The sequence below is a fragment of the Drosophila suzukii genome, chromosome X (genome assembly GCF_043229965.1).
Source record: "Drosophila suzukii chromosome X, CBGP_Dsuzu_IsoJpt1.0, whole genome shotgun sequence".
Taxonomy (NCBI): domain Eukaryota; kingdom Metazoa; phylum Arthropoda; class Insecta; order Diptera; family Drosophilidae; genus Drosophila; species Drosophila suzukii.
In genome coordinates, this window is record NC_092084.1 from 18,829,520 (window position 1) to 18,855,074 (window position 25,555).

General features: G+C 40.6%; 4 protein-coding genes and 1 pseudogene across 7 annotated transcripts in view; 4 read left to right on the forward strand and 1 right to left on the reverse strand.

Annotated features, from left to right (window-relative positions):
• Nucleotides 1-5,924: 5,924 nt before the first annotated feature.
• On the forward strand, nucleotides 5,925-6,660 carry LOC108005234 (adenosine 5'-monophosphoramidase HINT3). Its single transcript, XM_017068426.4, has 3 exons — nucleotides 5,925-6,189; nucleotides 6,258-6,448; nucleotides 6,511-6,660. The coding sequence occupies exons 1-3, from the start codon at nucleotides 6,000-6,002 to the stop codon at nucleotides 6,556-6,558; spliced, it is 429 nt and encodes a 142-aa protein (XP_016923915.1). The 5' UTR covers nucleotides 5,925-5,999; the 3' UTR covers nucleotides 6,559-6,660.
• A 798-nt stretch (nucleotides 6,661-7,458) lies between these two features.
• Nucleotides 7,459-9,765, forward strand: eIF2alpha (eukaryotic translation initiation factor 2 subunit alpha). The gene is made up of 2 exons (XM_017068704.4): nucleotides 7,459-8,253; nucleotides 9,191-9,765. The coding sequence occupies exons 1-2, from the start codon at nucleotides 7,559-7,561 to the stop codon at nucleotides 9,519-9,521; spliced, it is 1,026 nt and encodes a 341-aa protein (XP_016924193.1). The 5' UTR covers nucleotides 7,459-7,558; the 3' UTR covers nucleotides 9,522-9,765.
• An 8-nt stretch (nucleotides 9,766-9,773) lies between these two features.
• rngo (DNA damage inducible 1 homolog rngo) lies at nucleotides 9,774-13,994 on the reverse strand. Of its 2 annotated transcripts, none has more exons than XM_017068703.4 (4): nucleotides 13,557-13,994; nucleotides 11,410-11,899; nucleotides 10,918-11,203; nucleotides 9,774-10,853 (listed from the first exon to the last, which is right to left on the reverse strand). In XM_017068703.4, exons 1-4 carry the CDS (start codon nucleotides 13,792-13,794, stop codon nucleotides 10,473-10,475), a joined length of 1,395 nt encoding a protein of 464 aa, XP_016924192.2. In that variant the 5' UTR covers nucleotides 13,795-13,994; the 3' UTR covers nucleotides 9,774-10,472. The 2 variants fall into 2 exon arrangements, with proteins under 2 accessions (XP_016924192.2, XP_070853962.1); XM_070997861.1 differs by lacking the exon at nucleotides 13,557-13,994 and adding an exon at nucleotides 12,604-12,727.
• A 788-nt stretch (nucleotides 13,995-14,782) lies between these two features.
• The window catches only part of goe (gone early), a 33,620-nt gene continuing 22,847 nt past the window's right edge, over nucleotides 14,783-25,555 (forward strand). For 2 of the 3 annotated variants that reach the window (XM_017068648.4, XM_017068650.4), the window contains exons 1-2: nucleotides 14,783-15,147; nucleotides 24,430-24,889. In XM_017068648.4, coding sequence (XP_016924137.2) covers nucleotides 24,574-24,889 — 316 coding nt within the window. In that variant the 5' untranslated portion in view covers nucleotides 14,783-15,147; nucleotides 24,430-24,573. The remainder of the gene's footprint in view (nucleotides 15,148-24,429; nucleotides 24,890-25,555) is intronic. The other variant, XM_017068649.4, reaches the window with a different exon arrangement.
• Nucleotides 20,255-22,387, forward strand: LOC108005389 (parafibromin pseudogene; annotated as a pseudogene).

Sequence of the window (25,555 nt, forward strand, 5' to 3'; positions counted from 1 at the left end):
TCCTTGGTTATACTGTGAGTCCTGTTGGTGATGAAACACAAGTTTGTATGGGACTTTTGTCCAGGAGGATCCAATTATCATGGAAAACAAGAAATGAGTCGTGGAAAATTTTGGCTGCTTACACTAGGGCGGGGCGGTTCGCAAAAAATGTATCCAAAAATTAACATTTTTTTGGTTGAGTTTTAGACCTTGCGAAATGTCTTTAAAGTTTCTATAAAAATTACTCATGCGACATGTAACCAGGCATAACTTCTTTTAAAAAGATCGATTTCCCCTCCCCAACTTTGTCAACTCTCGTATATCGGTCAACAAGAATAAAAAAATGATGATAAATACCGAAATGGTTTTGGAGGGAAAACTAAAGTCAGAATAGACGCAACGGACGGGAAAGGTTTAACAAATGTTCTAGATGCGTTGCTCAAGATAATTTGGAACATTTTTACTTGGCCAAAGAACAAAGACTTGTATATGGACATTCTTAGGAGTTAGTGGAACAGGTTGGGAATGGTAAGCCAAATGGGATTTTGATTAAAGCTAGTCTAATAACATTTCAGTAAAACCTATATTTATTTATTGTAGGAGGTACCGAAAAAGAAGATAAAGTATTAATATTTTATCTGGTAATTTGACTTTAAAGGGTTAGTTTTATTCTTTGTATCCATAGATACAGACCTTGCTTATTTTTTGATCCCAAAAGGGTTGAAAAGTATGTGTATTATGTATTTTATTCCAACTGTTTGTTTTTTACTGATACAATTTTTTTTCTATCCACCCCACAACTAAATTCTGGATCCGCCACTGGCAAGAACGAATGAATTTTGATCTCATGTCTTAGTTCGATTATCAAATGTTAATGTTAAAGGTAGGCTGTGACTTCAGCGTTTGCCTATTTGCCTGGGCTATGAACGTTTAACACTCATTCATCGAAAATCCTCTGTTTAGTAAGGTCGTGATTTGCAACTAAATTTGAGTTCATTTTACACAGTTCCATTTTTATTCTATATATATTCTAGTACTCACTACAACACCATTTTTTCGCTACCAAAATTTATTTTTAAACTTTATCAAAGTCATGGATTCTGCGGATTGCAGCTCGGAATCAGATCTAAGTTCGTGGTCAAACTCTTCTGTGGGCGATGGGCCAACTGCCAGTAGCTGCACACTGCAAGTCTGCCCCTCGAATGGGTGTAGTGTAGACTGCTGCGGAGGAGACCCCGAACGTCCTCCGTATAAAAGGGTCATGCCTGAGGATCGGCGGTACGGAGTCGTAGTGAGCTAGTGAGCAACGAGGAGAATCCCAGTTGCTGCGAGTTTACTTGCGGAGGAGACCCCGAACGTCCTCCGTATAAAAGGGTCATGCCTGAGGATCGGCGGTACGGAGTCGTAGTGAGCTAGTGAGCAACGAGGAGAATCCCAGTTGCTGCGAGTTTACTTGCGGAGGAGACCCCGAACGTCCTCCGTATAAAAGGGTCATGCCTGAGGATCGGCGGTACGGGGTCGTAGGCCTCAATCACTGTCAGCCGTAAGTAAAATTAAACATCTTTGTCAAACCAAAGAGCTTGCACTCTTCACCAATTAGCTTATAGTTTTAAGCTTTAAGTCATTATTATTATTATATTGTATTATATTATATATATTATTAAAAGATTTTAATATATGGTGAATAAATGCTCTTGCTAGCTTATTAATGGATGCAACCCAACGCTCTCGGAGAATCGGATATGCTAAAAGTCTTTCGAGGCCTTAATCACTGTCAGCCGTAAGTAAAATTAAATATCTTTGTTAACATTTTTCAAAGCAAGCGATAGCCGCTTTTAATGTTGGTACTTTATTAGCAGAAAACCGAGACCAATTTTTCGTGTCCCGAGGATTGAAGAAAAATGGATGAAAAAATAACTTGGTAATGACTATTAAATATTAAATATAAGAAATATATATAAATATTTCTGCTCCTCTGAGCATCCGAACATGTTGAAGAGTCGGCAGAGACTGCGAAGTTTGCTACCTAAAATCTATCGATTATTTTGGTTGAGGGCGAATGTCGATTTCGATACGGATGAATCGATGTATCGGAGCACATCCCTAAGAAATGGAAAAATGGGACCGCACATGCAAATCGATTTAGTATTCCAGTGTTTTATTCAGTATTTTTTTTGAGCGTAGGTGATTTTTGTGCTTTGTGTCCCGTCGTTATAAGAAAATGGTTGTTGGTGCAGGAGCTTTTGAAGGCGAATTTATCTCCCAAAATTGTTGCTTAAAAATATAAATAGTATAAGAACCGTATGCGAGGAAGTTGTTATAAATACTTAAAAGGGTCCAAACGTTTTAACTTGTGAAAATTCTCGTGGTGTCACTGCTGTTCCACAATCGTATTTATTTATTTTACAACGCTTTCCTGAATGGATATCTCAACCTTGATCAATTTGCTAATAGCAATGAAATATTCCTTTAGCACTGAAAACATTCCACATTTAAGCGTTCAAATTGTAGTTAGTTTTGCGTTGTTTTGCTTTGTTTCGGCAAGTGCTTAAGGATAACTACTAAAATGTAGGTGGGGAGCACGATCTTACTGAACAGAGGACTTTTGATAAATGAGTCTAAAACATTCCCAGCCTAGACAAATAGGAAAGCGCTGAAGTCACAGCCATCATTTTACAAAAAATTTTAAAAGTATATTCCTTATATTTGAATAATTTGAATAGTTTATAATTTTTTCTAATTTATAACGAATATTTTTTATTTGGTTAGGCATCCAAAAGGCACTGTTTGTCAGTCTGAGTACTAGCTTTGCTAATAGTTGTATACAGTAACCAAAAAACCCACATAATTGGACACATCTTAAAAGTCCAATTATATAAGCCACATAATTCAAAATGTCGGCAGACATCGGTTTTTCGTATCCTTGGTTATACTGTGAGTCCTGTTGGTGATGAAACACAAGTTTGTATGGGACTTTTGTCCAGGAGGATCCAATTATCATGGAAAACAAGAAATGAGTCGTGGAAAATTTTGGCTGCTTACACTAGGGCGGGGCGGTTCGCAAAAAATGTATCCAAAAATTAACATTTTTTTGGTTGAGTTTTAGACCTTGCGAAATGTCTTTAAAGTTTCTATAAAAATTACTCATGCGACATGTAACCAGGCATAACTTCTTTTAAAAAGATCGATTTCCCCTCCCCAACTTTGTCAACTCTCGTATATCGGTCAACAAGAATAAAAAAATGATGATAAATACCGAAATGGTTTTGGAGGGAAAACTAAAGTCAGAATAGACGCAACGGACGGGAAAGGTTTAACAAATGTTCTAGATGCGTTGCTCAAGATAATTTGGAACATTTTTACTTGGCCAAAGAACAAAGACTTGTATATGGACATTCTTAGGAGTTAGTGGAACAGGTTGGGAATGGTAAGCCAAATGGGATTTTGATTAAAGCTAGTCTAATAACATTTCAGTAAAACCTATATTTATTTATTGTAGGAGGTACCGAAAAAGAAGATAAAGTATTAATATTTTATCTGGTAATTTGACTTTAAAGGGTTAGTTTTATTCTTTGTATCCATAGATACAGACCTTGCTTATTTTTTGATCCCAAAAGGGTTGAAAAGTATGTGTATTATGTATTTTATTCCAACTGTTTGTTTTTTACTGATACAATTTTTTTTCTATCCACCCCACAACTAAATTCTGGATCCGCCACTGGCAAGAACGAATGAATTTTGATCTCATGTCTTAGTTCGATTTTCAAATGTTAATGTTAAAAGTAGGCTGTGACTTCAGCGTTTGCCTATTTGCCTGGGCTATGAACGTTTAACACTCATTCATCGAAAATCCTCTGTTTAGTAAGGTCGTGATTTGCAACTAAATTTGAGTTCATTTTACACAGTTCCATTTTTATTCTATATATATTCTAGTACTCACTACAACACCATTTTTTCGCTACCAAAATTTATTTTTAAACTTTATCAAAGTCATGGATTCTGCGGATTGCAGCTCGGAATCAGATCTAAGTTCGTGGTCAAACTCTTCTGTGGGCGATGGGCCAACTGCCAGTAGCTGCACACTGCAAGCCTGCCCCTCGAATGGGTGTAGTGTAGACTGCTGCGGAGGAGACCCCGAACGTCCTCCGTATAAAAGGGTCATGCCTGAGGATCGGCGGTACGGAGTCGTAGTGAGCTAGTGAGCAACGAGGAGAATCCCAGTTGCTGCGAGTTTACTTGCGGAGGAGACCCCGAACGTCCTCCGTATAAAAGGGTCATGCCTGAGGATCGGCGGTACGGAGTCGTAGTGAGCTAGTGAGCAACGAGGAGAATCCCAGTTGCTGCGAGTTTACTTGCGGAGGAGACCCCGAACGTCCTCCGTATAAAAGGGTCATGCCTGAGGATCGGCGGTACGGGGTCGTAGGCCTCAATCACTGTCAGCCGTAAGTAAAATTAAACATCTTTGTCAAACCAAAGAGCTTGCACTCTTCACCAATTAGCTTATAGTTTTAAGCTTTAAGTCATTATTATTATTATATTGTATTATATTATATATATTATTAAAAGATTTTAATATATGGTGAATAAATGCTCTTGCTAGCTTATTAATGGATGCAACCCAACGCTCTCGGAGAATCGGATATGCTAAAAGTCTTTCGAGGCCTTAATCACTGTCAGCCGTAAGTAAAATTAAATATCTTTGTTAACATTTTTCAAAGCAAGCGATAGCCGCTTTTAATGTTGGTACTTTATTAGCAGAAAACCGAGACCAATTTTTCGTGTCCCGAGGATTGAAGAAAAATGGATGAAAAAATAACTTGCTAATGACTATTAAATATTAAATATAAGAAATATATATAAATATTTCTGCTCCTCTGAGCATCCGGACATGTTGAAGAGTCGGCAGAGACTGCGAAGTTTGCTACCTAAAATCTAACTCCAATGCTATCGATTATTTTGGTTGAGGGCGAATGTCGATTTCGATACGGATGAATCGATGTATCGGAGCACATCCCTAAGAAATGGAAAAATGGGACCGCACATGCAAATCGATTTAGTATTCCAGTGTTTTATTCAGTATTTTTTTTGAGCGTAGGTGATTTTTGTGCTTTGTGTCCCGTCGTTATAAGAAAATGGTTGTTGGTGCAGGAGCTTTTGAAGGCGAATTTATCTCCCAAAATTGTTGCTTAAAAATATAAATAGTATAAGAACCGTATGCGAGGAAGTTGTTATAAATACTTAAAAGGGTCCAAACGTTTTAACTTGTGAAAATTCTCGTGGTGTCACTGCTGTTCCACAATCGTATTTATTTATTTTACAACGCTTTCCTGAATGGATATCTCAACCTTGATCAATTTGCTAATAGCAATGAAATATTCCTTTAGCACTGAAAACATTCCACATTTAAGCGTTCAAATTGTAGATAGTTTTGCGTTGTTTTGCTTTGTTTCGGAGCAACTGAATTTGCACGTCCTCTCTCTTCGGATACGGTTTGCTTATGCCGATCAGCTCTTCGCTTTAGCTATTCTCTATGTGCACAGGAATCCGCTTAAGGTTTCAACAGCGATTTTAAGCGGCTGTGTGCAGAGGGTATGAAACTTTTGTACAGTCTATTATTTCTGGTCTTGGTTTTTAAATTATCTTGAGACAATAGCTTGAAACCTATCTGAGTCTTGATTTTACTCCAATAACAAACTGAATATATTTAAAAACCATCCGAGAATCAATGATAATTTTTAAATCTTTATCCGCAATAAGTTGATAGTGTTTGCAGGTTTTGGTGAAATTTCTGACAATAAAATTTGAATTTCAAATTTACAGAATTTAAATAGTTTAAGAAATACCCTTAACATAAAAAAAAACGCCACTCCAACTACTTTCAAATTTTTCACGCCGATTGGCCACAAAAAAGCTAGACTTGACGGAAAAAGCGGAATTGGCATCCCTTTGTAGTGCACCTAATCAGCTGTCAAAGTACAAACTTCTATATTTTATATTATATTAATAGTTAAGTAAAAGCTATGGCGGAAGACAACTGCATTTTCTGCAAAATATCCAGCGGCCAAGAGCCTACGAGTGTTTTGGAAATGGAAACCGATGAATTTGTCATCTTTAAGGACATCAAACCCGCTTCCCAGCACCATTATTTGGCTGTAACCAAAACACACTACACCAGCCTAAAGGTTCTGGACAAGTCCCACGATCCCTTGGGTAAGAGCAGCTGGATTATGCTCCAATTGGCCAATAAAATTAACCAATGTTCTTCGATTTGCCTTAAGTTGAACGGATGGAGAGCGGCCTGAAGGAGTTCCTAACAGGCAAGGGAATCTCTGTTCAGGATGCGCTCTTTGGGTTCCATCTGCCACCGTTCATCACGGTGAAACACCTTCACATGCATGCCATTGCTCCAAAATCGGAAATGGGCTTCCTATCACGATTAATCTTCAGACCCTCCGTTTGGTTCAAAACCGTAAGTAGTGATAAGCCATTTTAATTCTTATCTCTAATTCCTCATTATCTATTCGACTACAGGCCGACGATGCGCGGATCTACCTTTCCCAAGTAGACAGCTTACAATGAATTGGGTTTACAATAAATTGTAATAATTTCCAAATATATACTTCAGTTGTATACTTCAGCGTCGTTAAACTAATAAATGCGGCTTGTGCGCGTTAAAGTGGGCGTGGCAAACATTTTTTTTGGGTCAATCGATAGGTATTCATGAGAACAATACATTTCAGTTAAAAATCGTATTTTATCATCAAAACTGTATGAGCCACAGTTTTGGGCGGTTTGTAAGCGCCAGAGTGGGCGTGGCACGCTGCTTAAACAAATTTGCGCTGCGTAAGAAGCTCAGGAATCTGCATGCAAAATCTCAATAGCCTAGCTCCTATAGTTTCCGAGATCTCAGCGATCATCCGGACGGACATGGCTAGATCGACTCGGCTAGTGATCCTGATCAAGAATATATATACTTTATGGTGTCGGAAATGCTTCCTTCTGCCTGTTACATACTTTCTGACGATTCGAGTATACCCTTTTACTCTACGAGTAACGGGTATAATAAAGATCCACTGTATCCCTTTAAATGTGATTATTGCCCAATGGCTTGAAGACTTATAAAGTGTCACAAGCTCAACGTGCCCACTGCAGAGCAACCAGAAAAGTAATTTAGGTGGTATAAATTTATTTGTGCCCAACAGTGAAACGATGCTTCTCAATAAAATTTAATAAAACTGGTTTCTGTTTCTTAAACCGTGTAACATTCCATCGAAATATATGTGCCAGGAAAATTACACATAAAGATTCGAGGGGAAAGAGTGAACTTTTTAAATTTTAAATACTTTTGGCGGGTAACCCAATTCCCGCCTTTGGTGTGTGACCGTATTCGCCAACAATCGATGTTATCGCCAGTGCCCCGCCTCGGCGGCTATCAATTGCCGGCGCCAACAATCGATATGTCGCCATTGCAATACTGTACGCTTCTTCTTCTTGCGCCCGCTCGGCAGAAATTGTACACGTTTTTCTTTTCGAAAAGTGCATTTTCCCTTTTTTTCGGCCTAAGACAACGGATTCGAAGATGGCCCTTACGTCGCGCTTCTACAACGAGCGGTATCCGGAGATCGAGGATGTCGTCATGGTGAACGTGCTGTCCATCGCCGAGATGGGCGCCTACGTCCATCTGCTGGAGTACAACAACATCGAGGGCATGATCCTGCTCTCCGAGTTGTCCCGCCGTCGTATCCGCTCCATCAACAAGCTGATCCGTGTGGGCAAGACCGAGCCGGTGGTGGTCATCCGTGTGGACAAGGAGAAGGGCTACATAGATCTGTCCAAGCGTCGCGTCTCGCCCGAGGATGTGGAGAAGTGCACGGAGCGATTCGCCAAGGCCAAGGCCATCAACTCGCTGCTGCGCCATGTCGCCGACATTCTCGGCTACGAGGGCAACGAAAAGCTGGAGGAGCTCTACCAGAAGACCGCCTGGTACTTTGAGAAGAAGTACAACAGCAAGACGGTCGCCTATGACATCTTCAAGCAGTCGGTCACCGATCCGTCCGTCTTTGACGAGTGCAACCTGGACGCGGAGACCAAGGAGGTGCTGCTGAGCAACATTAAGCGCAAGCTGGTCTCGCCCACCGTCAAGATCCGGGCAGACATCGAGTGCTCCTGCTACGGCTACGAGGGCATCGACGCCGTCAAGGCATCGCTCACCAAGGGCCTGGAGCTCAGCACCGAGGAGCTGCCCATCCGCATCAACCTGATAGCGCCGCCTCTGTGAGTTAATCCTTTCAGAGGCTTCTCCAAATAGTTATTCGTATTATGTGGGATGGATTGTATAAAGTTGCTAGTAATGCTAGGTTTGTGATCTCTGTATCTCTGTATAAATATTATGCATACAATTGTTGTTAGTTAAATTATGCTGTAGGCCACGGTAGTGCTGGATCTCAGTCTCTTTACCTAGGCAATTTTAAGCACTGGGGTTCTTAGAAACAGATTTCTAGTTAAAATTGTCAAATGGCTCCTTCCAAGAGGCTTCATTTGGAAAACTAAATAGTTTGTATTGGTCCAATTCAGACGAAATCATATTCGTAAAGATACATTGGAGTTATGTTAGGTTAATATGATGTAATTAAACCAGTTTCGCTAGAATTATTAAAATTCTCATACTGAACTAGGAAACGTTTATGTAGGTTGTACAAGATTGTAAACCTTTAATTAAAGATGACATAAAACTCATCTTACGATTGAATACTTAAGCTAAGGTACTTACAGAGAATAGCTCCCTCAGTATTTTTGGGAATTTCGGCTGTTTTAATATATAATAATAGCACTACATCAGATATAAACCTTTTGACATGGACTTCGATACTTTTCATAGGTGTGAATTGTTTCTATAAATTTGTAGATGTGGCTTCTTGCATAAATTAGTTGAATTTTATGAACAATTGATCCGCTAGAAGTCAATAATATCTGTTTAAGCATTGTTTATAAAGAAAACAAATAGCAAGAATTCGAAATTTGACGAAATTAAGAATTAATTTCTCAATTTAGAGTTAAAATTGCACAGCTTTCGCTTCTAAGCAAATAGGCCATTTGTACTTTTTCATATAATTTGGTCAAATTAATTGTGAAATGTATAGTATTTCTATTTCTGTTGTAAAATGAGTAAATTGACCGAAAATACAATAATTGTTCTTATTAATCCTTTCAGGTATGTGATGACCACGTCCACCACAAAGAAGACAGACGGCCTGAAAGCCCTGGAAGTGGCCATCGAGAACATACGCGCCAAGATCATCGAGTACGAGGGCGAGTTCAAGGTGATCATGGCGCCCAAGCTGGTCACCGCCATCGACGAGGCGGATCTGGCCCGACGCCTGGAGCGGGCTGAGGCCGAGAACGCCCAGGTGGCGGGCGACGACGACGAGGAGGATGGCGCCGACCAGGAGGGCATGCAGTTTGATCCCGAAAAGGAATTCAACCACAAGGGCGCATCAGCGGGTCGTACGAACGATGAGGATGAGGAGGAGGACGAGGATTAGCGTAGCCACAGCATCAGACACAACCTATAGCAACTGTAACAAATGATTAAACGGCTTTTGCAAAAATAAATCCAGACATATGCGCCATGTGTATGCCTGTGTACGGTAGAAATCGCGTGTGGAACCTTTGGAGCCTTCAGCAGACCAGAAGTTGTAATTTTATAATTTATATACATAACATAACGAATGCTATTAAAGATTTACAAAGAGAAAACAGCGAAGTGCCCGAGAAGACAAATCAAAATGCGCTGATTTTACTTTTCTTTCCTTTTCAAATCCAAAACAATACTCTCGACCTTTTATTGACCCAATTCAGTTTAGCTTGACAGAGCCTTAATACTAGTTCAAATTGTATATAATGTTTATATGTGTATAATTGTAATATATTTGAATAGTCAGGCGTACTTATTTCCGTTTTTAGTTTGTATTATCTGTTTAACATATTTAATGTTTTCGTTGATGCGGCTTGGTTCCATCACCTTCCAGTTATCCATCTATTACATTCGTTATCTTTACTTTTGTCTTACTTGTTTAGATTAAATCGCCTACTATTCCTCTCAATATTCTCTAGAAAAAACCAACCCCTGGCTCTGTTTTAAAAATGATCCGGTGCTGGAAAAGCACCCTAATTAGATATTGTACATCGTAACAAACGATTCGTATAAAAAAGTGGCTTCGGTTTATAAAAATTTCACTAAATTAGAAAGGTTTTCGTTTCTGGTTTCATTGCTTATTTGTTGTTGCTGTTGTTGTTGTTGTGTGTGTGTATTCTGCATCCTACTTGACTTTATATATGTGGCGTGTGGCTTATTTTTGGTATTGCTCGGAGTATTTTGTTGGAACGGCGCACCCAGTTGGTGGTGTCCTGTATGCTCATCATCCTATTGCAATCCTGTTTCTGGCTGTGGGGAGTTCGGCTTGAGGTGGTGTGTACTAGGGATCTAGCCGCGTTCAGCTAAGTCCTGCCCCCGAGGCGGCGGCATTGCGGTTGAGCAGCACAGAGCTGGCCGCCTGCTTGTTGCCGCCGCAAAGCCGCAGCACGGTGAGCACATCGCTGCGCGGATAGCCCAGCGCCATGAGATCGGTGACGTCCTGTTCGGTGAAGCGGTCCAGCGGCTGGATCGTGTTGGGTCCGCCGCCAGCCCCCATTTCGCTGCCGCCGCCCTCGCGCTTGCTCTGCTCGATGGCATTGGCAATGGCCTCCTGCTCCATCGATTCCTCCGAGTTCCCTGTGAGCCGAGCGCTGACCGGCAGCTCGCTCTCCGGTAGAAACGGCGTCGTTGTTCCGGTCGTGCCGATAATCAACAGATTCCGCTGCAAGTCAATTAGGCACTGCAAGGGATAGTTAGTTAGTTAATTGCCCCGTTTAAACCAAATTTAGACCAGACTGCTCTACCTGATGGCGCTTCAGCATGTCCAGACCCAGCAGCATGTCCATGGGCTGCTGGCCCAGCACCGTGAAGCTGGACGTTAGGTGATCGTTCTCGATCTGCAGCTGCACCATGTGAATCCTTCCCAGAATTGGCTGTGTTCCCACACCCTTGGCCACGCCGTTCCAACGCGTGTCTATCAGCCGGTTGACGTGGCAGCGTTCGGCGCAGTCCTTGCTCATGATCGTCGTCTGGGCGCCCGAGTCCACAAAGGCCTTCACTGGTATTCCATTCACCTTGCAGTTGATATAACTAAGGATGATAAAGTACATTTAAAAATACATTAAATATATTGCATATTCCGATGGCTTTACTTTTAAGGACTTAAAAGTGATTACACACATTGTGCCATTATGAATTCGAGGCTCAAATTAATCGATATATAACAATTATTATATGCATATACAATTCAATATGGACTATTTCTTTCAGGTTCATTACTTTCTCCTAATACTTACAGCATGGTGACCGTGCCAAAGATCTCTGGATTGTATTCAATGGCCGCCGCCATGTTATCCTGGATATTCTTCTGCTTGATCTCCTCGGCAATCAGGCGTTGCGTCTCCTCGTCGAAGGGATCGGCGTTAAGCATGCGCATGCGGTGCTCGTTGCGTCGCTTTCGCTCCGTAACGTGCTCGCGAAGGAGTCGGGCGAACGTCTCCTGGTCGCCAGAGTCGAGGGCCTCGGCCAGACGGGGATTGTACTGCCGGAGGAGCGACAGCGTCTCTGGACTGGACAGGAACATCTGGCGCACGGTCGCCGGGTCATCGTCGAAGTTCACATTGAACTCGTCGGTCGGGGGGATGTCTGTGATGTTGTTGAACTGCTGCTGCTGCTGCATCCCCAGTTGTCCCTGAGCACTCCTCGAAGGTGGACTGCCGCCGGAACTCGAGCCCGGCACTGCGATGCTGCTGAAGTCCAGTGTGCTGATCGCAGGATTCCCGCCACCTGAAAATAATGCAGGGATTAAAACTTAATGTTTTTTATTGATTTTTGGCTACAATTTCAACCGAATCTTTAGGTTTCTTAGGAAAAATAAAGTAATTGAAAGGCTAGACATGAAAGTTAGCTTGTTTCGGTCAGTCTAATCTAAAAAGCCAACCCAGTTCTACCAAAATTGATGTATAAACCATCTTGTTTGTTTAGATGTAAAAAAAGTATATGCTTAACAATGTATTTACAAAGTATTATACTTGTGGCGTCAGGATAGCAAAATAAATAATCTAAATAAAACGAAAGCAAAGTCTTACAATGTGAAAAAGAGGGAGCAAGCTACACTGCATTATCTTAAACAACAATAGAAAGTTGAACATTTAAACAGATCATTCCGGTCATACGATTTCAGAAATTTAAAAATAATGACGATGCATAAAGACTTGTGTTAAGATGGTCTTAAAACTATATGTGTAATGACTGACTTTAGATGGAACAGGTCATACGAGGTTGATAAGTTTAAGATTGGATATATTATAAACAACATAGTACATAGGTATTAACCAATAGAATTATTGAGCTGTAGTGTCTAAGTAAATGTTCATTTTGGCAGCAAAGTAGTTAGATTCCTATCTCATAGCATATTGAATTTTATATTTATATTTAGAACTGTGTCTTATGGAGTCCAAAGTGTGGAATACACATTCGTACATACATACATGACTTGTGCTGTGCAATGGTAAAATCACATCGAAAATTGTTCACCGCCCACACCTGTCTGCAGTCGCAAAAACGCACGTATGTATGTAGTATGTGTGTACACACCATTTCTATATCACGATCCCATTCCAATGGACAAACTGACAAGGCCAAATGCGCATGCAGGGGTCAACAGAACAACAAAACAACAAAGCAAACAAGCAGGCGGCCGAAGTGGGCGGGGCGAGGGGGGTTGGGGGTTGGGGGGTGGGTGGATCTCTCTCCGTGAGGCGGTGGCAGAGCACCTGCTGCTGCTCCTCCACTTTTATTGCCAATTCCATCGCCTCGCTGCCTCTCCCCTTCCACCGCCGCTGCAATGGAAACCGATAAGCGACTTCCACTTCCAGTGCTGCCGTCTTGCGTTTGTGTGTCTCTGTGTTATTTTGGAATTTGCAAAAAGAAAGGCGGGCAAAACAAGGCGTTTATTTTTAACACCAACTGCGCCGCAAAAAGATGCGATGTGCGCTTTTCCAAACAACTAAAAAATGCGAACAATAAAAAACAAAAAGTGTAATATGTGAGCTGGATTCACAGTTCAAATTTCACCACACCGCGAAAAGTTTTTAGCTTTCTACATATGCATGTTTGAAATATGACAACAAAATGCAAAAAATTATATATGTATGTATGTATGCGAACTTTTAAATGGAATATCATCATCAACACAAGTATGGTAAAATCAATGCAAACGAATTGAATTAATAATCTTGGTTTACTTTTTAGGCATGTAATTGAAAGGGAAATTACTCTAATGTGCAACCCATAATCAGGTTAACATAATCACCCCTTTACCCCGCCCAAAACAGATCCGCCCCTGCCCACGCCCGGCGTGACCCACTTAAGGGTTAATGGCTCCCCCGCTCCCCAGTCCGCCTTCCACCCACATCCAGTGCCGCTTCCAACGCTCTCTCACCTGACCGATTGGCGCTCCTGCGGCGTTCCAGCATTATGAAGTCGCCGTCGCCGACGCCGCACTGCTGCAGCGTCTGTTTGTCGCTGGAAAGCTCGCGCCCATTGAAGATGACCACTATCTGGGCCACCTCAGCACCGATCTCCATCGCGCAGAGGGCCTTCAGGTTCTCCAGCTCCAGATCCTGGGCCACGTCCAAGCAGAAGACCTTGTCATCGCTGGTGGTCACCGTGATTTTCATTGCCGCTGCCTCTCTTCTCCCTGGGAGGATCTCTGTTTGGGATCGTGTCTGGGCTCTGGGTTCTGACTGTGTGGCGGTTGGAGTGGGTCCTAATCTCTGCTAGCTTTATCTTCGGTGGCCGATGGGTGTGCTGAAATTCTGCTGGTCGCTTATTGTTTTGACACAACAACGAAACGCCGCCTCCACTCTCACGGTTGCATGCGGCGCGCTATCGATATTTCTTGATGTCCGCCTATCGATGGTTGCCGGGGTGGTCAGTTCATTTGGGCTATGGGATCCAAAAAGGGAAATTACAGCGAATTTGGAGAGGCTCTTGAAATTTGTTCACCTAATTTGACATATTTCCCAAAGGGTACCATCCAGAATGACAGAAATAACACGCAGTTCAGTTCGACGCAATATGTGTTCAATATTTTAGGTGGGGCTGATTTACTTTCATATCTAAATTATTAAAAATGTATTATACAATGGAGATAATACTCTTACTGTTAGCCGAGACCAACAATTTGGATAAATTATTTTTCAAAAGACCTGACGACTTACAATTACTTAAAATCTTTTATGATCCCAGTATATTGGAGCCCCGATCCCGAAATTTCAAGCTTCAATAACAAGGTCGACCTGGCAACGCCGAATATTACCGAAAATTCTAAAGAAGTAGTCTCATCTCATTAAAATAATAGCGACTAATGATTTGGATATGACTGCTACAAGGTAACGGAAGCCAGAAAAGAAACAGGAAGTACTTATTAATAGGTATTTTTAAATTATAGCCCGATTAAAAAATAAAAGGAATTCAATTTTGTATTTGGTATATAACTGGTATTAAAAACACCGAAATAGTATTTATTTTCAAACGGTATTTTTATCGTTATCGATAAAACCGAAATGTCCCAAAATTTAAATTAGAGTGCGACCAGAAAACAGCAGTCGCAAAATACCGTGGCAAACATCAAGTACTTGGATTTTTCAAGAATACCGTCTACTTTATTTCACTTGTGCAGTCTTCTTCTTCATGATAAGATTTGATTTTGTCGTTCGCCGTTTTGAAAAATAAGAAATCATTAAATCGCCGCGCAAAACACCCCGAAATGGTATGTTTGGTTCTAAAAAAAAATAAAAAAACTATTGCGCACTAATATAAAACAAGTACAACCCTGTTTTCATTGAGAAACCGAACATAGCGGTTTATTCGGTTGTTGTTGCTGCTGAGCGCGTAAAAATTCAAAGCAATTCTCCAAAAATCGCGCGTTTAAGTGCTGTTTCTTCGTTATTTTTTTCGAGTGTGTGTTTCTGCGAATAAATAAGAATATGCTAAAATTTCGGAATGCCAAATGAGCTATAAACAAAAAGGTAAAAACCAGTGCTTTTCCAACTTCTTTAAAGGAATTTCCCATCGCGTATATATATATGTTTGTGTGTGTGTGTGTGGATGGGTGAGAGTAAATGTAAGCGCACTTCAAGCCACCGTTTTTGTTGTTGTTGTTGCTGCTCGAAGGTGGAAAAGTGTCGCAGTGTGTGTGCATGAAATGCCGGCAGAACCGGTTTAGCAAGTGGCCAAAGCAAAAACAAAAAGAAAATAAAAATAATACAAAAAAAAAACCGATCAGATACTTCGTTCTTACGTCGATCGGTATTACGATCAGGAATTGTGTCACCTCGTTTGCGACAGAACGTGATTTGAATAAACTTGTTGGGTGATTTTAATATACTTACGTTATAGCAAAGTTTTTAAAACCTAGTTAGAATGTTGAACATTCGATCAGGTTTTCAGACAAGTTTTGGTAAATATTCTTATATAGATTTAGAATTCAACACCCTTTTTGGAATTACCTATGGCACATATTGAATAGTTATTTACGATCACATACATTTCGATCGCTAGCTGATCGCGATCTCTTTTCGTGTAAACCCATAAACAGCAATAACATCAATTCTGTGTCGCGTCGCTCTCTCTTTTTCCGTCTCCTCCTTCCCCTCTCTTTCGCTGCAAATGCGCCTGCGTGTCAGTTCTTTTATTATTATTTTCCTTTCCAAAAATTCCCGTAATTAATGCGTAAGAGCGGCGACGTCGGCAGAGGAGAAATGCAGCACGTCCCGAAAACAACAACAAATCATAATTAAGAGAGATAATGAGCCGGTGACATTGAAAAAAAGTCGTAAATAACCTTGATCTTGGGCAGGAATCTATAGATCTTAACGCCTGATTGCGGATTATTTCGTTTTTGTAAAGGTGTCGCGAAAATACGTAAAACTAGTCAATCAGAACATTACATTTTTTCCCCTAGTTTTCAAACAAGAGATATGAACGGATTGTAGGAAATGCATTATTTAAGAATGACGTCTATAAACCAAACATATTTATGATCAGTCATACAAAAAATACCTATTTCTATCTATACAATAGCTAAGATTTATTGGAACGCCGAAGATTATAAAAGAAATGTACACTGAAACTTGTTGAAGGAACTCAAGCTTGTTGGTTCTTTAACTATTTGACTATAATGTAGATAATTATGATACTTGGAGTGCTTCCTGTTACCTTTTCCCTCGACAAAGTTCCTGTTTTCTTCTGGTACTTATCTTTCTTTTTAAAGCTACTTCCGTTTCGTCCCTCGTATTTTGGGATTACCGTTATGAACTGCATTTCGAGCATGTGCAAAAGTGAACCCGCTGTTTTTTACTCGTTGTATGACCCATTGTACAGCTCACGCACAAAATCGGGCCTACTAAATCCCCAAAACGCCCCCGTCTGTTTTGGTTTTCTACCTTTTTTTTACCTCCGCCCGCATTCGTCACTTTTCCATTGTCTTCGTCACTCGTTACGCACTTTTTTGTCCATCGAACAAAAAATAAAACACTCGAAAAGCTAACCTTAACCGCACCTTTTTCCGTTAAACGTTTCACGGTTTCAACTTTGCGCTCGAGTGGGTTTTGCATACGGGGTTAAGATCACAAGAGATAGCTCAACTTTAATGGCTTACACTGGTCGATGCAATTTGAAAGGTTACGGATTTGTCAGTCTACAGATGTATAAATATCATTCAAACCTTCCTATAGGTACGATGTATCCATAGTTAATCTGAAGTATTTGGCTTTTTAAAATAAAATTCCTCGTGAAACTGAAATAAAAAAATGTATAACACAATTCTTATGAAGAATATATTATAAATATTTTTATAAACAGTTAACAAATATTTTTATCCCTAAGTTTCTTTATGGATAACATATTTCCATAGTTGGTTCTTTCACTTTTTTACGAATTCCTCAAGAATATTTTATATATTATTTTAAACAGTTAACAAATATGTTGTTCACTAAATACTTTCTTATTATTTTTCATTGAAAATATGTACACTGTAAATAAATGTGTAATAAACCTCAGAATGTTCTTTGCCAGCTCAACTAATTACGGTTTCATGTTTGGAGTGTTTGTTCGTTCGAAAGCGAAGTTGCATAAGCAAACATTCACATTCTGCAGTTCTCAATTTGTCGACTTTTAGTGACTTCCACTAGTTAACGACAAATTGTTGACACATTTAACAACTGATTGCGGTGGATGGGTTGGCTGTGCGGTGTTCTCGGGGGTGCGACAAGGTTATCATCGCACCCAAAGCTGCCCAATCAACACTTTTGATAATACAAGCGACGTTCGGCGTGCCATTAACTCAAATTAAATGTCAATAGGTGGGTAAAACAATAGGTGGGTATAAAGTAGTTAAGTAGGACAGGTGGGCAAATCGCTGTCAAAATACGCCACGCTCAATTAGCCGCAAAGTCAAAGTGATTTCCTAATTCCCTGTATTATTTTGAATGGCTAATATCTGTTTAGCGTGCGTCAAAATTGTCAGAATAAGGCGAAAAGTACGATTTTTTAATACCCAGTATTATTTTGTAATGCCTGTCAAAATTGGTCAGTAAATTTATGGACACCCCTCTACTTTTCTGTTGGTTATCTGTGAAATTTATATGGTCGTTTGTGATTTATGCGCGGCATGTTCAAATATGGTAACTCGAACTGGAAAGGAAATAAATAGGCGGGGAAAGTCAAAGTCTCTTTTTGGCCCCACAAAGAAAACACCGATTTTTTTCGAAGGCGGGGGAGCGGAAATATTAAGACGAATAATGAAGACAATAATGAATTATGTCTTTATTTGAAACGAGGAAAAAATAACAATATCATTTTAAACGTGTTTCATGGCTTTAAGGTATAAAGACTTTTAGAAAGAAATTGGATTGTTATTTTCCACAAAAAGAAAACCTGCTGACTGGCTCTTTCATTGATCTCTTTTCCCTTAGGTCTTGGTTTTTATCAAAGTCAGTTTATCTCCGACTCCCAGGGAGTTTCCCACACCTCTTCACTTATTATTATCTCCATCCCCAATCGAACTGCGTCTCAACTTTCAATTGCGCTTCGCCCGAGAATAAGAATAATAATCGAGAATCCACCCCAAACTAAATGACGCCGCAGCTTCTTAATATTGTCTAGTGGCTGAGATAAACTCTGCTTGAGTTTCAGTTTCAGTTTCAGTTTCATCTTCAGTCCACTTTATAATCAACCCCCTCCCCGAAAGCTGAATCGAATCCAGCCAAATAAGCATAAATCAGTCTTTAGAACCGAAACCGAAATCAAAGCAATTGCAACTCGATAAAGACCGATGAAATGGAGCTCTGTTTTTGGCGCTTGTATTATTACTGCTGCTCATGTGGAGCGTGTGGCCCCAATAGATTGTTCTTTCTGAAAATTCGCCACAGCGGCAGAAGTTCTTTGAGCCGCAAAAGTGCCCCATTAAATCCGAGAAGCGACAACTCATTTCGCAAAGAAAAAAAGGGAAAAAAGGCTGAAGAACATGAGAGGGTTGAAAGTAAAAACAGAAAATTCGATAAAAGATGCGGATAAGAAAGTTTTAAACACTATGTGAGTAAATTAATTTGTTAACTGATGAGAATATTTGCAAAACAAAAAAATTATATTCCTTTAAAATATCCTTAAATCTTCTTATGACAGTTCCTATAGACAATATAGAATCCATTTCTATAGTTCGAAATTTCCTTTTATCAGAAAAAATGCAAATTTAACCAATATGACACTTTTAACCAGTTTTTTCTCATTTTATGTTGTCCAAGTTTGTAGAAAATATTCGTTATTTTGAAATGTTTTAAAATAAGGAATTAAGGAAAATATGCAGGAAAACAGGGATTTAGAATATACTTATTTTTCAAACAATGTTTTAAGCGTAGGTGTAGAACCTAGGAAAGTACCTCTTTAAATCTTTAAATTGGTATAAAAGTTCTACCATTATAAAAAAAAAATTTTTTTTTGTACGCTTATGAAAACTTAGTCGATGGAGCTTTTAAATCTTAGCCCCTCTCACTTTAGTGTGTCATCCACGTTTATCTTTATGTGACTTCTTTAGAAGATCTTATCGCTTGATATGGCTCTCTAGAAGTGTGGGGTTAAGTGTTCCCTCAGCATTACTCAACAACCTGAGATAGTCGAGTAACTAACACCCATTCCCCCGCAACCTTCAGTTTCTCGAGTGGCTATATAGAGGGGCTAGACAGATAAAGTCTGAGATATACAGTACGGAGATAATTGTTTATGGGTTACCGAATTTTTCGCCCTAAAAGAAGCATATTTATTTTTTTTAATTAAACACTTAGGCAATCTACAAAACTAATCTTGCTGCATATTACAAAATTGATTTAAGCTAACCGTGAAATACATAAAAGTGAGACTTATCAGGAGTACAAAAACGAGGGGAAGGCCTTAGTAGCAGGGCCTAGAACTGAGCAATGTATTTGGCAATAATCTCAGCTCGATAAGATACCCTGCTAGCTGTTTCCATTGGTCTTTTTCCGTTTGTATTTCGCTTATTTTATTTTCCAGCCAAATCCCCATAACTGACCACAACTTATCGCTATTTTGGGGCTCTAACGATTTGCAGGCGCTTCCGAAACGGAATCTTGATTGAATATCGGGCATTTTAAAATGCCAATGCGCTGAGGGTTCTTTTAATTAAATTGAAATTTGTGATTCACAAAGTAGTAATGTCCGGCGAATTTTTACAATGGCTTTGCTAATACCACTACATAATATTGTTATGAAAAGTGGTCAAATTGCGCTTCATAAACTCTCGCATGCATTGCAGTTTCATAATTAACCTGCCGCCTTCCCGGTTTTTGTGTGGGTGAATTGTCTGCTTTCCTCGCGGATTAAATGACAAAAATGCTATACGATTTCACAGGGCAAACAAAAGCTGGAAAACTATTTCAAGTCTAGCATAACCATAGCGAGACAAAGGCAAGTGACGCCCTCTGGCGGTCGGCGAAGCGAAACTAAAGCGGCCTACATTACAAATGGAACCCATTTGAAGTTCGTAGCAGGTCTATTGATAGGCCCAATTTAGGGCTACCGAAAAGCAGTAAAATAGTTTTAAATAATACAATGTTATATTCATTCCCCCCCCCCGGCAACGGTCACACTCCACGCAACCTCTGTCAAAAAGAACTACTCGAAAAAATATCCTATAAAAAGCGAGAACCCACAACCCACTTCCTAAAAAAATCACAATCCACTTTCGCGGCCCAAGGACACTGAGAAAACCGGCGTGAAGATGGCCGATCCGCTCAGCCTGCTACGGCAGTACAACATAAACAAAAAGAAGATTGTCGAGCGCGACAGCCAGATCATCTTCGGCGAGTTCTCCTGGCCGAAGAGCGTGAAGACCAACTATCAGAAATATGGCTCCGGCATGAGGGGCGCTCCACGTGAGTACTACACGCTGGAGTGCCTGGTGTACCTGCTCAAGAATGTGATGATGCAGCACTCCGTGTATGTGCGCCAGTGTGCCGCTGAGGACATACCCGCCGTGAATCGACCGGATCGTAAGGAACTGTTGGCCTACCTCAATGGCGAGACCACGACCTGTGCCAGCATCGACAAGAGTGCTCCGCTGGAGATCCCCATCCAGGTGAAGCGGGCCGCCGTGGGCGTGGAGGTGGCCGCCAAGAGGGCCCGCTTTGAGGAGACGCAGGTGCAGAAGGTGCGCGAGCAACTGGCCGCTCGCTGGGATGTCAACCAGAAGGAGACCGCCGTCAACATGGACAACATCAAGTCGCTATCCGAGACGATGTCCGTGGAGAAGATTGCCGCCATCAAGGCCAAGCGTCTGGCCAACAAGCGAACGACCATCAAATGGACGGACAATGACGAGACCATGGGCACGGACCTGCGTGCCATCCTGGACTACGATGTGGATTCCACCAAGGGCATCATTAGCAAAGAGCGGCAGTGGCGCACAAGAATCTCTATACTACAGAGCACGGGCAAGATCTTTGCCAAGGACATCTTCGCCATGCTGCAGGGCATCAAGGCGCGCGAGGAGGGACGCAATCGGCCGTTGGCGCCCAATCCCATCAAGATGCCAGAACCGGCGAAAATAGCCAAGCCGCTGTGGCAGCTCTCACACTACAATCGTTACGATCAGGAGCGATTCAATCGGCAAAAGGAGGAGACCGAGGGCTTTAAGATCAACACGCTCGGAACGTACCACGGCATGTCGCTGAAATCCGTGAAGGAGGCGCAGGAGAACTATCTGCCGGGGACACCTGGTGGAATGCCAGGAGCAACTGCCGGCGGGCCCAAGGAGCTGCTGCCCACGGCCCAGGCCCGGGAATTGCCCGCCAACGGACCATCGATGCGACCCTCACGGACCCCCATCATCATTATACCGTCTGGCAACACAAGCCTCATCACCATGCTCAACGTGAAGAACATCCTGCAGGAGTTGCGCTTCATGTCCACCGCTGAGAAAAAACTTCAGGGCTGCAAGCGCGACATCGAAGTGCTGTTACAGCGAACACGGAACAATCAGACTGTGTCTTACCGGGTGACAGACAATCCTATTAAGCTCTCGCAACAGGATTGGCAGAGGGTGGTGGCCGTCTTCGTAATGGGACCACAGTGGCAGTTTAAGGGCTGGCCCTGGGACGGAAATCCCGTCGAGATATTTTCAAAGATTTGCGCCTTTCACTTGTGCTTTAGCGAGCTGAAATTGGACTCCAATGTGGAGCGTTGGTCTGTGACAGTGCTGCAACTCTCGCAACACAAGCGGCATATGGATCGGGCAGTGCTCAGCCAATTCTGGGATACTTTGGACAAATACATGGCCAAATACAAGCCCTATCTGAGGTTTTAGCCCTTAACGCACCCTTTGAACTTCCTGCTGAAGAATCTTTATTGCAATGAAGCCACCTCCACAGTCCCCAAAATCACTCCGGATAAATTACGATTACTATTTAAAATCTGTAACTTTGCAATAAACAACACAAATGTTACAATTCCCGCACAGCTTGAGTAGGAAAGACCAAGCCGAACCAGGGTCTGCTGGCCTGTCCACGTTCCCGATAATACCCAATCCAGGGCGATCTCTCTCGCTTTTGGCAGCCGCACTAGAAGAAAAACCCCAGGCCAGCGATGGTGCAAATAGGCCTGCGGGCAGTTACAATGTAAACTATTTACAATGTAAACTATAAAACAAAAAAATTTACCAAGTAAATTGTATTTTTAGTGATATTTTTAGTGATTAAGAATGGGAATCAATACTTATTTGTTGATTAATTGGCCCCACTTTAAAACTAGTGAGCTTTTTGGGGAAAATATAATGGTATTTTTTCCATCTGGCCCTTTGCCTGAAATATATACTTTAAGACCTAAAATATGCTATTATGCGGTCATCTTTGGCTAAATAAAATCCATTATTTTTATTATAATCCTACATGTGAAGACAGAAGATTAATGTAAATCGTGTCTTCCGTCTGCAAGATACAATAGTTATATTGTGACCTTTCTTAAGTGGATATTTGGTAAAAGAGTGGTAATATTGTCGAAATAGGTCTGAGGATAAATCTTTAAAAATCTAGTGCACATTAAAAATAAGCAAAAAACATGGTTGGTCGTTTTGAAATGTCAGGTATTTAAAATCGAACAGAATACTTTCAACTTTGAGTTACCCCTGAGTTCTACTTCCGAACTATACGTTCATATACGAACAGCGTGTTTTAGTCTACAAAGCAGTTACTAATAATAAACGTAAAGAGAAATGTTACCATCGATGCGAGCCTACAAAAGCTGGAAGCCCATTAAAACGGAGGGAACACGTCGAGCAGCCGACGGAATGAAGCCCAGAGCGATCATCGACTTGACCGTGGAGATAGACCCAGCCATCAGGCAACTGGCCGAGCAGAACCGTCATCTATACATGTGTCCTGTCTGTCTCGAACCGCTCAAGGACCCGGTGACCACCCAGTGTGGCAACATCTTTTGCGAGGAGTGCCTGATCTATTTTCTGCAGCCCTTCAACATCTGTCCCATGTGCAAGAAAAAAGTGACCGATTTCTTTCGCTTGTTTTTCTAACTACAAATGTTTCAAGTTTCTAGTTTATGATGTTGAAGTTGACGGTCCTCTTCACTTGCGGACGGTAGAAGAACAAATCGGAATGAAATAAACCTAACCAAAGCATTTCTCTTGGATGCAGTATGAGCATAATATTTTAGTTTAATTATTATTTGGAAGGGGTTATAAATGGAATAATTGCTTGTTTGCTTTAAAAACGAAATATTAAAGTATAAATATTAGTCAGTTATTTTTGTGTAGGGATCCCCGTTTTAAGACTGAACTGTCTAATATATTTATTCCTTAGAGAATACTAAAAAACCTAAATACATTGGCAGACAGATTTTTCATGCAATTAGCAATTAACCTAGTTTTAGTTTTTTTGAAACCACTGAGATGTCGCTGCATTTTTAATTATTTGCACGGCGCTCAATAGAAATTTATGCATGTCGCTAAATAAAGCCGCAGACAACTGACTTTCTGTCTCTTTCCCTTTCTTTTGGAAGTCTCACTCCCACATATTCGGATATATATTTTCGCCAGTCGAAGACTTTAGCCAGTGCAAATTGCCAGCAATTGTTGTCAATTTAAAATTGAAAAGAAGTCAAATGTTGAACAAGAATGCATGCAACATATATGTATGGCAACTATGTACATATATAGCCGCTGATCTTGTCCACTCACACGCTTTTTATACAGTTGAGGTGGTTTAATTTTAGGTACCGCCTATCATGTTTAATATAATTGTTTTAATATAACAGGTTACATGTTATAATGAAAATCCTGAGTCACAAAATTGATTTTGGAAGCACATAAATATTTTAAATATTGAAAAAAATCTTGAAAATAAATAAAAACCATAATTATAATACTTATTAAATAGAAAAAACAAAGAAGTCAATTAGAATGGTTTTAAAAAGAATATATATTTTTTAACAAAAACCAAGTGCCATTTTTCTGACCGTAGTTGTGGATCTGCGAGGCACTTGAGCCTGCTATCTCAGGGCAATTTTCACTTATCTCCGATGCTCCACATAGCGAAAGGTTTCTTTATTGCCAGAGGTAGATGGGTGGTTGGGTGTATGGGTCTATGGGATACGAGCGTATAGGTATATCACCGTATATCATGTCTCAAGGTAATCTTTTGATTAACAAGACGCTTAAGCCGCCTGGAATTCCGTGTATTTGTACGTTTTGGGAAAATTCTTAACGATTTCCTTGTCTCTTTTACTTGCAGAGCTATTTAAGAACTGATTAAAAATGCCGAATCACCTGAATTGAGGGGGGAAACGAGAAGAAACGACGCGAGAGCCACGAGAGGCGATCTAACTTAGCTGGGGAAAAAACCGAGGATCGGAGGAGGGAAACATCCATCCGCGCAATGGCCATCAATCAGGGCAAGTACAAACCGACGATCTGCGCCATCGACGAGGTGGACGACCGCAGCTTCAAGCTGCACAACAGCCAGGACGAGATCGGTGGCAAGCAGCAGCTGCAGCAGATCGAGGGCAGCGAGACCGCTCCGCTGACCACCAATCAGCAGAAGCTGCACATGGACGACGGTTCCCATCTGACGCCCAAGGATCTGGAGGCGGCCCGCCAGGATGCCCTCAACGAAGTCGGCGGAGGAGCCGGCGGCAGAGCACCGGCAGCAATCACGCCCAACTCCACACATCCCTCGGCCAATGGACTGAGAGGTGAGAATCGGTCCCCGAAAGCATTTCCCATTAACATACCATTCAAAGTCATTAAATGGGGAGACGGGATATAGATAAAATGTTGTTTTAAATTGTTGTAATTTTTCTTTATTTATTTTGTTAAGATTGCTTAGTTGATTACAAAAAACAAATTGGTTAGAAAAATTTTTCAAATGGTCCAAACGTTTGTTTAGATTTTTTGTATACAGAAGTTTATATAAAATATTATATGATTGGAACCAACTTTATACAATGAGTTTCTAAAACTTTTATATTTTACTTTATTTTTATTAAGATTGCTAAATTGGTTATAAAAACTAAACTGGTCACAAAAATTACTTAAAATTGTCCAAACCTTTGTTTAGATTTTTTGTATACAAGATTTTATAAAAAATATTCTATTATTGAAATCAACTTTGTACAATGAGTTTCTCAAACTTTCAATTTACTTATGTTGATTTATGATTTACCTAATAATATTTTAATTTACCAAAAAGATATTTAAAATTATATTAAATCGGATAAAAATAAAAACTCAAATGGTAAAATATTTTGGGAATCAGTATTGATAGTAAACTCTTCATAATAAGTGTTACAAAAAAAAAGATACAACTCACTCGGGTTCTTTAATCACTCATTAATTTAAATTTAATTTTAGCTGTCTAA